The sequence below is a fragment of the Mixophyes fleayi genome, chromosome 2, assembly GCF_038048845.1.
Source record: "Mixophyes fleayi isolate aMixFle1 chromosome 2, aMixFle1.hap1, whole genome shotgun sequence".
Lineage (NCBI taxonomy): Eukaryota > Metazoa > Chordata > Amphibia > Anura > Limnodynastidae > Mixophyes > Mixophyes fleayi.
In genome coordinates, this window is record NC_134403.1 from 253,872,133 (window position 1) to 253,886,979 (window position 14,847).

Consider the following 14,847-nt stretch of genomic DNA (forward strand, 5'->3'; position numbering starts at 1 on the left):
CATTAAACAGTTTATTAAAGAAACTTGGGAATGCTACAGATCTATAACTGTAAGACAAAAATGTCTGCTGGCTTACTGATGATGGTAATACTCTACACATGTGATAACCTCTTGAATTTGGACTTGTGAATGCCCACTTAAATCTAGCACTATTTAATTCAGAAAATAATATGCAGTGGCGCTCACAAGCTATTTTATCAAGCACAAAAATCAAAAGTTCTGTGGATAAATAAAAAAAGCTATTTATTAAACCTTAATTACACATATGCAAACACAACTGAGTTGAGGCAACAATGATGAAACATAAAAATATAAATAGAACATTATTGCTTGAATAGTAATGTAATTAAGGCTTAATTTTTTTTATTTTTTTATCTACAGATCTTGTGACTTTTGTGTTTGATAAAACAGCTTGTGGGTGCCACCGCGCATATATATATATATATATATATATATATATATATATATATATATATATATATATATATATATATATATATATATATATATATATATATATATATATATATAATTTTTTTTTTTTTTTTTTTTTTCACACTAGGGAAGTGCAGGTCACCTGCAACTGGCAGCCACAAGCTATTTTTATACCCATCACTTGAAGATTATTTTTTTTTCACTGTTTAATTCAGGGCTATGTTTCTTTTAAAGATGTGACTGTTGCCATGTGTTTTTTTTCTATGTTTTGTCCTGTATCCACCCCATCTAGTCGTTAAAGGGCTAAAGTAGATCTTGGTAAATGAAGAGTATTCGCATTAACAAACTACGTTTCCTAGAAGTTAGCTGCTTTTCTATGCTATGCAAGCATTCTATTTTATTATTTTTAATAGATTGGTCACTATATTTTAATGAAATATTTGCCTGCTATACCAAGTAATAGTTAAAGAAAACCATGTTTGTACAAAGCTTCTCTCCGAATACAGTTGTATTCGGAGAGTCAACAAAAGCAGAGCTGTGGTAAACCAGTGCAGCAAAAAATAAAAATAAACTGCCTGTGATATAAATATTTGTTTGTGGAAACACAGAAATGTATAGCATTGTTCTTTGTAGACGCTGCTAAAAGCCATGTACATGCCAATAAGGTCACCTGACAGTGGACAACCCAGGAAATACAATAATGTATAATTTATATTCAATTTTGGTTGCCATAATAAATATCCAATCTCTCGGGACAAAGGAATGTGAGAACAGTTGTTAAATTCCATATCTTTTGCTGCACAATTTCTAATTTATGACCTTTATTTTCCTTCTCCAACACAGGACTACTCAGCCCACAGCGCCGTGATTCTCTCCAAAGGCTACGAGCCGACATTGAGACACTGACAGATGGCTGGTTAGGAACTGCTCTAAAGTGTTTACTACTGATCCAGTCAAGGTGAGCATTGATAAATGTTGCTCACTTGTGTATCCATTAACCATGTGTAGGCCAACACCTATACTTTGCATTAATGATTCTCATGTTTTTTTATAATTCACTGTCAAGCATATGCTCAAAAAAGAACATACATGTTCTCAGTCTCTTTATTATGAGTTATTTGTAGCAGACTCACTGTTTTCTTTTGACAGAAAGAACTGTGTTAACGTCCTAATCACAACCACACAGCTGGTACCTGCACTGGCTAAAGTTCTCCTCTACGGCTTGGGAGAAGTTTTTCCAATTGAGAATATATACAGTGCTACAAAAATAGGTAACAACTTTGTGTCCGCATCCTGCAGAAGAGGTCATTGTACACGTATCATGTTTGTGGTCTATGGGGGGGCTGCTTATAATATTTAGGGAGCTAAGCCCAAACAACTGGCAACTTGTGGCCTTCTGTACAGTGTACATGGAACACAAGTGTATACATTCTAGTTTAAGGGTAATTGTCGTGTGGACAAGACATTCATTGCTTGGTGTATGCAGGTTGAGCAACTGAGCGAAGATATATTTACCATAGAGTAGCAGACACTGGACTAACCCGGGGCATGGCATGCTTTATTTCTTGTGTCCAGTAGTGTTTGAGTGCGCACTGAGAATATGCATGTCATGGGGATCTAATTATCTTTAGGCTGACACCTGGACTACAGGAGAAAACCTGCTTCTTTTTTACTATTTATTTGTAGGTTTTACTCCTGGAAATATAAAATATAAACTCATGCAGAAGAAACAAGATAATTGAATGTGTACGCATAATCATTAGAACACATTTAATACATATATACTGTACTCTGTTTACTTACACAAACACATTGGAAGGCTACTGCTTCTCACAATATTCATTTTACATACTCCAAGTACTCTCCAAAACTTTATTCTGCTGCAGCCAAATTCTGCACTGATGAGATCCATCTCTGTGGACTGGAGAGCCATTGTTATACTTGTTACCACCATGATGTGTGGCCACTAGTGTATTTGTGCAATAATAATCTGATAAATGATTATTTATCTTGCCTTCCAGGTAAAGAAAGTTGCTTTGAAAGAATAGTGACAAGGTTTGGGAAAAGTGTTACCTATGTGGTAATTGGAGATGGCAGGGATGAAGAAATGGCTGCCAAACAGGTACATGTGATGATTATTCATTAGATCATCAGAAGTGAGGTGAAGAAGATTATGAATCCATGAATATTTTTTCTTTGCTCAGCTACTTATTAAAAAAATAAATAAAAGAAAACCATGAATAGTGCTAAACATTCAGCCCTCTCCAGTTTTCAAGCTCTCTTCCTCTTAACAGCTATGTAATATTTATCTATATATAGGATATGCATAGAATGTTACTGTATTATGTATAAATTAGAGATCCTCTTTGGAAGACAGGTGTGATCTTCATAACTATTGGATATTTCGTATTGTGTAGCCTTGGTGAGGAGAGTCAACATTACAATGTCTAGAAGAGACATGTACAGTATATTTCTAATGCTGTTCACAAAGGCTTTGCTCGTATGAAGACATTGTTCTTCTGCATGTTTCCATTTATTAACATCATGGGTACTGCTACACCCTTCTGCTAGAAAAATTCTGCTCCGTGTCCAAAGACAATGCTAGTATGAGATTTGTCTTCAGACACAAATAACTCTTCAACCAGACAAACAAATATGGTTTTGCTCAAACAGACTAGCCTTGTAAAACACATTGTTTTAAAGGAAGTCCTTTTTCATTCTAGTATCCTATGGTGATGACCTAGGGCTTGGGGATTGTTCAATTATCTGAGGCCCCAATCATAATTAAGTGAATTGTAGAGCAGACAATGAATTATTATTCTGACAAAATGTAATCATGGTCATATGTTGCCTATTTTGCTTCTTATTCTTGCCCATATAAAAAAAAAAGAAACTTACATTTTATTGGTAAATATTAACATTAGGAACAATTGGATGAAACTAATAGTAATTATTTTAACAAAATTACTGTAAAAAAAGTGTCAGCTCTTGGAATCCACGCATTTAATGTATTTACTATTCAGTTTGATTATTGAACTCCTGGATGTGTTCTATATTTGAGCTGGAGTCGGCTGTTCATTAATATTTCATTCTTTCCCCTTACCGCCTTTTGTAAAACAGCACAACATGCCGTTCTGGAGAATCGCAAACCACAATGACCTCATCTCTCTGCATCAGGCTCTGGAACTGGACTTTTTGTGAGGTACTTTGCAAAACCATGGACTCAAACAAGCCCTCCAGATCTGCTGGAATCGGACAAATGGAACTACATGTGTAGACCTATGGGACATCTGTTTGATCTGATGAACTTGCCTCCATCTTCAAGTTCTGGGAAGGGGAAACACTTTTTAGTTCTGGCCCTCTTGGAAGAGAAAACCATTGCACATTTCTGCTCTCCAGTCCTGCAGAATGTAGAACTGATCTTTGACATCTCACCTACCTCTTCAGTTGCTTGCCAGACTAATTCTTCAATTTCCTGCTAGGTATCTGTTTAATGTCCCACCTACCTCTTCAAACGTGTTATAAGTACAGTTTCATCAAGACACTAACTCTTGGGAAGTGTTAGGAATGTTCCTCACATAAAAGGAGGAAAACGTATATAAAGAAAAGCCAAACTATGTGTTTAATCAGATAAACTGTAAAATGTAGCAGTGAATCCTGACTTATACTGTATTGCATCCTGATGTCAAATGAAGTACCCCAATCTTTTAGTGAAGGATGGATACTGTCTGCATCAGACTTAACCTGTCTGCTCCCCTAATCGTTATGTCTGAAGACTTGTGGCAATGTACATTTTTCTGGGATTTTTTAATAGTATCACAAGTCGTAATGGCTTGCCTTTATTGTCTGCTTGATAACCATTGTGGAAGTTTATAAAATACCTCGATGATGAAGGGGAAAAAGGCTCCCATTATTATACCTTGAAAGTCAGTAACTTATTAAAAAAAACAAAAAAAAAAACATAATTTCTCTTTTTTTTTTTTTTTTCCCCACTGTATTTAACGGCAAACAAAGAACACAAACTCTGGTCTAGGCATGGTAAGAGATGTTAACAGTATTTGAAATTGGTATTTATTTGCTGCCCAAAACACAATATATTTTGGAGGGTTTTTTATTTAGGTTCTGGAATAAATTGTTTTTCTTGGTATTAAGTGGTAAAGGGAGCAGTGTGTATCTTTTATATACTTATTTTCTGGACTCAAGGTTATGTGTATATAGTGAGTGCTGATCCTAGCATAAAAGGGTGGCAAGTTGGAGCCACAAAGGGGCTGTCCCTTGTGAAGATCTCTACTTAGAATTGTCAAGTCAATATATGGAGATGTTACCAATATAACAAATGCACTTTTGTCTGTGGTTATTAGACCAGTAACAGTAAGGTCACATTTTGTTAGATCTGAGAAATTTTAGTAGTGCAGTATCTTCGAGGCAAAATAAACAAAACCCAAGGAAAATATTTTGGGGGAAAAATTATTTAATTTCAACTAAGAGGCAGTATAAAGCTGTAATATAAAATACATTTTGGCACTTAATAATCAATATTTACAAACCAGTAATAAAAATAAACAATTTGGGTTATTCAGAAGAATATTATAATGTACAAAACATTAGCATAAAGCAACTTGAACATTTTATATAATATATTAACACTGACTTTAACTTAATGTAAACGTATAAGTACATATTAAAGTTTAACACAACTCCGTGTGTATTGCCAAAACACATGCATAAAAACCAAATTTCCAGCATATTTGAAAACACCCTGGCAGTATTGGGCACAATTAGCAGCAACTAGCAATGTATTTTTAAATCTTTAAAGCACAATATTTTGAATTTGGATGGATGTTATCTAATATACATTAACAAAGAATGCGCACTCTGCTAGGTATAAACATAAAGGAGTCATAATCACAGTGGAGTGTTAAGTATTTTGAGAATACAACAATTAGAACTTCTTTCCCACATGCATTTAAGGCCACTAATAAGACTACCTGAAATCATGTAATATGTAAACCGGTAAAGCAAGTTAAAGAAAATAAAGTCTAACTTTTGAATGATTTTCTAAGTAAATGGCTGTTTAGCTGACATTCAAAGTGAAGGTAACGGCACGAATGATAGTGGGGAGCTTGAAACTGACATCATTGCAGACTGCCGGGATGTTCATTCATCGGAACTCTTTGAAGTCTCCTTTTAAAGCTGTCGCTATTACCATGCTATGGTGCATTTCACCTTCAATCTAACCATGTCTGCTATCCATGTCGGCATTGTCCGCTTCGTGATAAGGTACCGAACCCGATTTGAGATTCTTCTGCTGCAGCCATATTGTTTTGCAAGGAGTTTCTTTTAAAGTGAAAAACATGCTTTCTTTGATTTAAATCAGGAGATTGACTATTGTGCTGGTAGTGTAATTTGGGTGATTGTCTGCTGACCCACTGGCTACTGCGTTACCCTGCAGACATTTTTGTGTACATACACAGACAAGAAGTTTATGTACACTTGTGAAGTAATTCTGCAGGTAAATAGTTACATTGAAAATGGCTAACTGATTTTGATTGTCAGAGACACCCATACATGAATAAGCCATGACACAAATACCATAATTTGTCACACAGGAAGTGGTACCGCAGCAGTGCTTTGAATCATCTGCAAAAGTTTCTTTCCACAACTCTGAGCTTTAGTTGCACATCTCTAGTTCTTAAGAGTTCAAAAGCTTTTGTGACACCTTTTAACCCCTTGAGTGCCTTTGCTCTGCAATTATGTCTCAGCTTTCCGGCATTAGAAATGTGTGTTCCCGCCTGTGGATACGGCATGCAGTCTACTTCAACCAATGAGACATGCCTGCAAGTGCCTCCCTCTGCAGTGCGTTTACTATGAATCCTTAGACCTGGTTTCCAGCGATTACAGCTTCCAGGCATTGTTATAGGACATGCTGTGCTGTTAATTTAAACAGAAATGCAGCATGTGGTGTTTTGCTACAGTGTGGCTAAGGAGAACTTAGCAGAAAGGTGCATCCTAACACTGCCTGTGGGCTGTAATAAATGGGCTTCGGCGGGGAAGGGTGCACAGGAAATAAGTTCCAAGCAGGGCACATATGGAAGTCATTTTCCTGGTTATATAAAATGCATTGTCATCCAGCATAACACATCGCATAAGGAGAAAGTGGTACAACATCGGTCTTTTTCAAAGTGCAATCGTAATCTATGGATCTGTTCCTCTTTGTTCTATATAATTAAGTACACAAATGCGTTCTCCAGTCTTGTGTGCATAATGTAATCTTAAATAGTCTAGTATAGTTAGCATCTAATGATAGTCATGGAAAAATATTACCAACTTTCTTAGCAAATTTGCTTTGCTAAATGGAGCATTCTATTGTTTTGTCTGACAGTCTTTACTGTTGAACGAAACATCCTGTATGTTCCTCCCCCTGAAATACCATCTGGTTCATCATAGTACTGTTTGGTTTCTCTGCGCACATTGGGGTGTACAAGCGTATAATACAACAACCTTATCAGGAGGCCCATAGTCAACAATACAATAACAATCACCAGAAGATGTGTTTCATATTCCTCCAAAATGGATGGGAACTTTAGATATTTCCATGACCAAAAAAGTAACATGCTGTCTGTAGTGATAAATATATAGTAGATAATACATCTGTAAATTGTTCTGCCGTCAGCAATGTTAAACCACGAGAAGTACAGGATTACGGCCACTGTAGCCCTGTAGAAAAATTCAAGAACTTTGTTCTTCATAAAGTCTGTTTTCTGTACATATGCCCATATAAAGAAAGCAAGCCAGAGACCGAGAAAGTGCAAGGCAATCCACCACTGGAAGATGACTGTGAAGAGTGTGATGCATAGGATACGTGAGGAAATAAGGCAAAAGTTCCACAGGTAGTAGATGATTGAGGATAAGGTGCCAAGCTTTTCCTTTTCCTTTAGGAACAGTCTCAATGACTGGTGGTAGTCCAAAATTGCCCAGCTTATACAGATAAATGAAATGGAAATGCTGACATCTAGAAAACAAACAGTTTAATCAAACTTTGAAGTATCAATTTACAATTCTATTAATTTGCAAAAGTGTTATTTCATGTTACTGGATGATTGTAATTAAGTAGCCTCCATTGTTTTAGTAAAGCCTCATCCACTGAGCCATTTCTCTCATTGTATTCCAAGAGCAAAGCCACCCGTGAAAGTGCTGGAAGAGACTGATTGCTGTGCCATGCTATGTTACATACTGTTCACGTGGACAGCAATAAAATACATGGTACTTCCATTGAATGCAGCGCTGTGTAATAAGCTCCATAACAAGTATAAGTAAAACGTTAAATCTTCACTATTGGCCCAAAAAAAAAAAAAAATTCTATTAAAAACAGATGTGCTGAAAGAGTCACCGCATCGCTTATTGTAGATTGTAAACATGGGAAAAGATAGGCCACTTTTCAACACGGAGTTACACACTTAAGTACATTTTACACATGATGCGCCAAAACATTAACGTCTTTTACAGAAATCCTACTGAAATTTGTGTCCGTCTTATATTACTATGTTTACCACTTCTTGTGTAGGAGCTCTTAGATTTCCAAGTTTATATTTTAGTGTTTTGCATTCACAGAACCACAACTCCAATTTGACGTTTCTGCAAGGCATAATAAAAAGGCGCACCCAGTGCGTCGTTATATATTGCGTTGATAAAGTGGACTGCAGGATACAATCACCAGGTTTAACTAAAGGACCGATGCCATAGGAATAATAATGCAGAAACACTATACAAGTAAATACTATGAAATGATTCAGGATCCCAATTGTAAAGCGCTATGGAATTTGCTGGCGCTATATAAATAAAAGTTGATGATGTATCTAAATTGCAGTGGAGCCAAGCATTTCCTATATCTCCATTTTTAAAACCACCTCTACATGCGCTGTGTTCACTATACGTGACCATTAATATAGGGCTTATTAGTTCTATTGTCATATTTACCTAGTTACACCATAACTGAAAACTGCTGCATCTAATTCATGATACACATGTTGGACTTTCAGGGATTAGTGCTCCCCAGGTTAACGAGCACTTTATATTCTTATTCAGTCAGGTCACGGTAACTGCAGTACATGAATGGTATATATTAAAATGCAGTGTGAATTACCCCTAAGGCTGCATACAGAAGGTGCTGTGAGGGACCTGTGGTCAGTCTCTAGCTTGAGCTCTCTTACATTCTGGAACATGAGGCGAGCTATTTTCAAACTGATCTTTACCAGTCCCTATACCAGTGATGGGTAACCAGATACACTTCAGAGCTGCATGAACACCCTCTAACCTTCAAAGGGGCTTCATATTACCTCCCATTCATACTGCACCAAAATCCCGGGTTTTTCCTGGGTCGAGCTCAAACGACCCGGGTCTTGGTGCAGTATGAATGGTACAAGTGAAAAACCCGGGTCTTCAACCCGGGATTTATCGAGGGGTAATTCCTGGGTTGCCTGCACTGTGAATGGTGCAACCTGGGTTGTTGCATAGTTGCATAGGGGGGAGGGAGGGAGATTTTCATATTCCAGCTTTCAGCCAATGAAAAGTGCTCTGGTGATGACTCCCCCAAATTGCCAGGGCACAGACTTCTGCAGTATGAATGGGGTCAACCCGGGAAATTCCCGGGTCCAAGGTGCAGTATGAATGGTGTTTCTGAGCTGGGACGCTCCGAGCCCCGGCAAAAACCCGGCTTCTAAAACCCGGGATATTGCAGGGGCGGCAGTATGAAAGTGGTATAATTCAACTCCTTAATAAGTCTAAACTATATATTTGTTTTCTCTTTAATTAATCAGCAATAAGATAGAGCAGAGCACATTGCTGCAGAGAATGTGTTTTCACATGTGTAAGTGGTACCAAAAATATGCGACAACGTTGAAGCACACTTGTGCTTAAAAAGACCTGTATAGAAAATCCTGACCTTGCTTTAATGAAGTAGGCAGGAATTGCATATTTCTTTCTCACAGAGAAAGGAAGGAAGGAGAGCACATGATGCAGACTACACGTCTGATCTCAGATGTGTTACGTGTCCTCGCTGCACTGTGTGGAATTTCCTCCGGGCAAAGAATAGGATCAAGTTCAGTCTTATTCTCTGTTTTATGACTCGCTGACCTTCAGCCACTGCTCCAGCTTTATTTAATATGAAGTTCAGTGGGTCATAATTTGTTTTATGAACAGGACCAATGAGGTAAAAAGTAGTATGGAGCTGGTGTACAGTATACACACACTTATGTGTACTCACACATACTGAATATTTCAAATGGACATTTATGGTCTATTTTGAAAAATGTACTTTTCCTCTGTTCAAAAGACATGCAGGTACATCTACACACAGAAAACCATGACAACAATCTCAAAGTATTATACATGTAGAAGACAAACAGGAACTTTTTGTAGCCAGTGGGCAATTTGTCCTTACAGTCTTGACATCAAACAGGAGAGGAAAGAAAAAGGGACATAGGCATTGGGGTTTAGATATGAAATAGTTTTACCTGCGCCTCTACAAGTGCAAGTCATTGGTGGTAGTCAGAATATCAATGCGGACTACCCCGACATCTTCACACCGAAGGGCTCCTTCCCTACGAGGCTCCAAGACGACTGATGTGCCAACCGACTGGTAGCAATTGAGATGAATGAAGAAGCCGCCGCAACGCTGTTAAGGGGGTAATGTAAGTATGCGGGCATGGACAATGTACTTTACTAAGTGTTGTACATTGTCCATGCCCGTATGCTTACAATACCCCCTTAACAGCACCGATAGCGTTGCGGATCTCAGCGACGTCATCAAGTCGCTTCTTCGTTCATCGCGATTGCTTCCAGTTGGTTGGCACATCAGTCGTCCTGGAGATTCGTCGGGGTAAGTGTTGTCGGAATAATCAGCATCATTATTCCATACCCTACCCCAAGCCATAACAATGGATAGGGGGAAAAAAAAAAAAAAAAAGAAATGGATTATTTTGTGCTGTTGTACTCACATTGAAAGGTGTGTATTGTATCTCGTTGAATGATTATATATAAGACAAGAATGAGCTGAGGGGTGTTCTCCAGGAAAGTCTCTACAAGTCGCATCATGCTGATATCATGAGTGAGGAAGTAGGCGTAGTCCTGATACTGGCTGGACTTTGGGTTTCTGTATGCTGCAAAACCCACTTCTAGTGAATGTATACACCTGTAGAGAAATGCAAGTTAGCTATTATTAAACAAACATGGTTTCACATGACTCTTACACGTGTCGGGACAGGGATGGCGGTATATAAAAATATTTGTTTCTGAAATTAATTTCTCATGATTTGTCAGTTTGTTATACTATCTGACAACAAGGTTATATGCATCTGTTTTGCAAAAGAAACTAGAAGTATAAAAGTTTAATACAAACCCAACAAATGCAAATGTATTGGATAAGTGGAAATTTAGAACTTTTCTGTAATTGTTCACTGAGCTGGCTTCCACAAATAACACCAGTTCCTCTTGCACCTTTTTTTGGTGCACTTTTTATGTAACTTATCACTTATAACTTTGTATTACTTTACTCTAGCTCCAACATCAACCCAAGCCCTTGTCCACAATCTAAAACCAACCCAAGTTCTAACCCTACTCTTTAACTGTGGACAACACTTTAATCCAAGAACCAAAACAATGGATATTAAAAAATAATGATATTTTCCCAACCAGCAGCTGGAATTGTTATTCCACTACCTTATGGATTAAGTGTAACCCGCAGCTCTTAGATCGTAAAATCAATTGGGCAGGACCATCATAACCTTTCATATCATTGTATGTAACGTGCGTCTTAATTCCCCTCAATATACAGCGCTGTGTCATATGCTAGCACTTTGTAAATAAACAGTAATAATGCAGTATAGGTTGCCTTGTAGCAGATCTAGAGCAGCAAAATAGTACAAGTATATATGTTAATAGAATGCTTGCTCTCAGAATATACTAATAAATAAAACTCTGTTAAATATTAATTCACTTTAATTTGGACATTGAACTTAGAACATTAAATGGTCACTTTCACTATCATGGCAGCAGCCTGTTGGGAGGGGAAGACTATGAAATCCTATCTGAAAACATATCTGATTTAACAACACAGTACATGGTTTTTAACTTAGAATTCTAGCGCCCGGGACGAGAAAGACAAATGCCGCCGCCGCTGCAGCAGCCCTCAATTTTAACCAAATGAACCTAAAATATTCCTAAATTGCGCCCCCCTTCAGCGTTGTGCCCTGGGCGGTCGCCCCTGTTGCACAGCCCTAGTTACTGCCCTGCTCCTGGATACATTTCATTGACCTGTGATCACTATGGCTGCATTGGGTGTTGCAGTGTTTCCAAAGTTGGTCAAAAGTCCACATACATCACCTCAGCCGATATAATGGATTTTATGCACAATTAATATGACATCACATAGTGACCAATATATATATATATATATAGATAGATAGATAGATAGATAGATAACCCTACACAAACCAGAATTTGACTCTTCTCTGTTACGGTGTTTGATTTAAGCATGATCCTTAAAAAGAGAACTTTCACACTTTGCTACTTAACATGACCATTGCTATCAATTGTCATCAAGACACATTGCTTTCCTATTAATAATAGGGATATGTGTGACCAGCTTAAAAAGCATATTATGAAAATCAGAAAACTTGTTTTTTTTTATGAATTATAAAGCCACTGAATTTATTGTTTGGTTATTTGATTTCTGTTGGGGATTTTTAAATGTTTTCTGTGAACCACAGGCGGCACCTCAGTATAACTTTAGCAAATTGTACACTTTTTTGTGCTGACCATGCAAACCTGCTGATGCCATAATTTCTCCTGAAATTCATTATTTGATGCTTATTAAAATGGGTGCACAGAAAAATCTTTTGTTACCACATTATCTTTACCTCAGAATATACGATGTGGCTTAATGAAAGTTATTTTACATATGGGCCAGCATTTCTGGAAGAATCATAGCAGAAATGTTCAAAGTACAGCACTTTGTCACAATACCAGGCAGGGTGCGACAAGAATGTGAAGGGGAAGAGATGGCATGGGAAATTTCAATATAATATACTTATTTCTTATTTTAATCACAAGAGGATGGAGGATCAATTTTTATAAATGGTAAAGGACAGTTATGCTTGAGAACAGCTATTTTAACATTTCTAGTGAGTTGTTTAGTGTCTCCACCTTCCGCTGTCTCTCTTCATTTGACTCACGAGGCACCACCAGTAGCTGGTGGGCGGCTTTATAACTGGCGACTGATAAGGCTGCTGCCTTGTAATAACAACACACACGTTCCCATCCAGCTACATTTGGTATTCTGCTTCCTTATGGATCAGGCGTTTTCCAAACCATTTAGATTGTAAGATCATTTAGGCAAGGCCATCTTTACCTTCTGATTTGTGTCACTGTGTATAATTTGTCTCATAATTTCCTCAGTGTACAGCACTGCATAATATGCCAGAACTTTATAAGTAAAAGATGATGATAATAATTAAAATTTATAATAATAATAGATTTGTCTTAATTGAATCACATTTTTCACAATTCATACTTCATTCTAATGCTTTACACCTTCACATGCTATGGAAAAAGTTTATCAATCACCTGTAGGGGCATATTCAATTGATGGCGAGATCGCCGAAATACCCGCGCTCGAAAAATATTACCGTTAATACGGTAATATCTCGCTGAATTTCAGCTGCGAGCTGAAATTCAGCGAGTAAATTACCGTATTAACGGTATTTAAGCGCAATATTAACGGTAATATTTTTAGAGCGTGGGATTTTCTCCTGGACAAATTATGTGCCCCCCCCCCCCTCCCTTCCAATGTAAGATGGTTTTGCTAAGGTGCAGATTTTTTTTTTTTGCCTTACTTTCCTTAATGGATCAGGCCCATTATTTTTATAAAGATTGCGCCATAGTAATGTCTGACATAGTGGTGCAGGCTGACTGCATTCATCAGTAAAGCTTACCTAAGTATATACCCCAGCTGGAGAATGTGCGGAATAAGGAGACATGAAGGCCACAATATGATCCTAGAAGTATAGAAGTGCTCCATGAAGTGCTCAGACTCAGCACCCTTAGTATGCTCTGCACCAGGCTTGCAGAAGATCCCCGTTTCTGCACTATGGTCTTCCGGAGACTTGTCCCAGGTGTTAGGCAGAACAGGGCAATTATCTCCATTTATTATCTCCTCGGTGCCAGCTGAAGGGGGCATCTCGGCTTCAGGAAGACCCGTTGTTTCTACATTAGCACGGGGTGAATATTCGGCACTGGTGTGACAAGATGTCATGTCTTCTGGGAAAGTTTTACTAATGCCCCCCGCCAGCAGTGCCGCATCCACAGCGCAGGCAGCGGTCTCCGCACTCGCACAGCCGGGCAGTGTCGCATGATCATGGTATTTGGCACCATTGCCGTTCATGGCATTCAGCTCCGAGCTTGGCAGGTCGGCAGCCGGCCAGTCCAATCGGTCTACCCAAAACCAGCCCCAGCTGAGTACTTGCAGCACGGCAGAGGAGAAGACGTAGAAGCCGAAGTACAGGGCGGCCCATAGCGTGTCTCCTGCCTGGTAGTATCTGACAGCACTCCACACGTCAGAGCCCAAGTCCCCCAGGAAGGCGACCGTCCCCCCCAGCGCCAGCAACAGGTCCAGGAGCCGGTACCTGGGCGGTATACAGCCCGGCATCCCGGCCTCCTGGAAGCTACTTGATGGGGGTGCGGCACTGAGCAGTCTGGGGGCGTGAGAGATTACGTGAGGCCCGGGCTAGGAGGCCCATATGATCTATTAGCATCTGTCATGCAGATGATGTCCTTACTAGGAGCAAATAAACAACTTGCTCCACTACTTAGTGTCACAAGAACAGTGACTGGGCATTTCTCAGGGTGATATATTTTATTAGTTCAATGCACAAACTTATCACTTATGTTTGTTCCCAACTAAATTTCCAATACAAACATTTACATTTGAAATAGTACAAGCTGTAGAAACCTAGTATATGAACTTTATTTCTTATTAGACAATCCAGTCAAGATTTACTTTATTTTTTACACCCAACAAATTATTCTCCCCATTTTCCACATTTACCCATTGTTGTAATCTAGAGTGAATACATTGACACAGAGCTTCCAAGTTCCACAGTGACAGAAGGTGGTATCACAGTGATCTTATCATAATGCCCATTGTTTCATATGATCTGCTTTATAAATAAACAGAGGATGACGTTGGGGTCAGACGGTGATGGAGGGGGCCTTGCTGCACTTTTCAAGGTCCCCACTGGCAACACACCTGTAAGGTAGGAATGAGTACCCTAGTGCATAACAGTTAGGGAAGAGGACCATGAGGCACAATGGTGGTATGAGACTATGTCATATAGCATCATATGCCTCCTTATACTA

At 38.6% G+C, this 14,847-nt stretch overlaps 2 protein-coding genes across 3 annotated transcripts in view; one reads left to right on the forward strand and one right to left on the reverse strand.

Moving 5' to 3' along the window:
* Positions 1–4,571, forward strand: part of EYA3 (EYA transcriptional coactivator and phosphatase 3) — a 57,573-nt gene extending 53,002 nt beyond the window's left edge. For both annotated transcript variants that reach the window (XM_075195905.1, XM_075195904.1), the window contains 4 exons: positions 1,279–1,393; positions 1,585–1,706; positions 2,457–2,557; positions 3,556–4,571. In XM_075195905.1, the coding sequence (XP_075052006.1) occupies positions 1,279–1,393; positions 1,585–1,706; positions 2,457–2,557; positions 3,556–3,636 (419 nt within the window). In that variant the 3' untranslated portion in view covers positions 3,637–4,571. The remainder of the gene's footprint in view (positions 1–1,278; positions 1,394–1,584; positions 1,707–2,456; positions 2,558–3,555) is intronic.
* Positions 4,572–4,898: 327 nt separating this feature from the next.
* On the reverse strand, positions 4,899–14,293 carry XKR8 (XK related 8). Its single transcript, XM_075195906.1, has 3 exons — positions 13,425–14,293; positions 10,431–10,624; positions 4,899–7,447 (listed from the first exon to the last, which is right to left on the reverse strand). The coding sequence occupies exons 1-3, from the start codon at positions 14,135–14,137 to the stop codon at positions 6,768–6,770; spliced, it is 1,587 nt and encodes a 528-aa protein (XP_075052007.1). The 5' UTR covers positions 14,138–14,293; the 3' UTR covers positions 4,899–6,767.
* Positions 14,294–14,847: the final 554 nt, after the last annotated feature.

Coding starts and splice junctions, on each gene's coding strand:
- XKR8 (XM_075195906.1), bottom strand. CDS start 14,137: ATGCCGGGCTGTATACCGCCCAGGTACCGGCTCCTGGACCTGTTGCTG. Junction 10,625..13,424: donor CAGCTGGGGTATATACTTAG/GTAAGCTTTACT, acceptor ATTTCTCTACAG/GTGTATACATTCACTAGAAG. Junction 7,448..10,430: donor TACAATACACACCTTTCAAT/GTGAGTACAACA, acceptor TTTGTTTTCTAG/ATGTCAGCATTTCCATTTCA.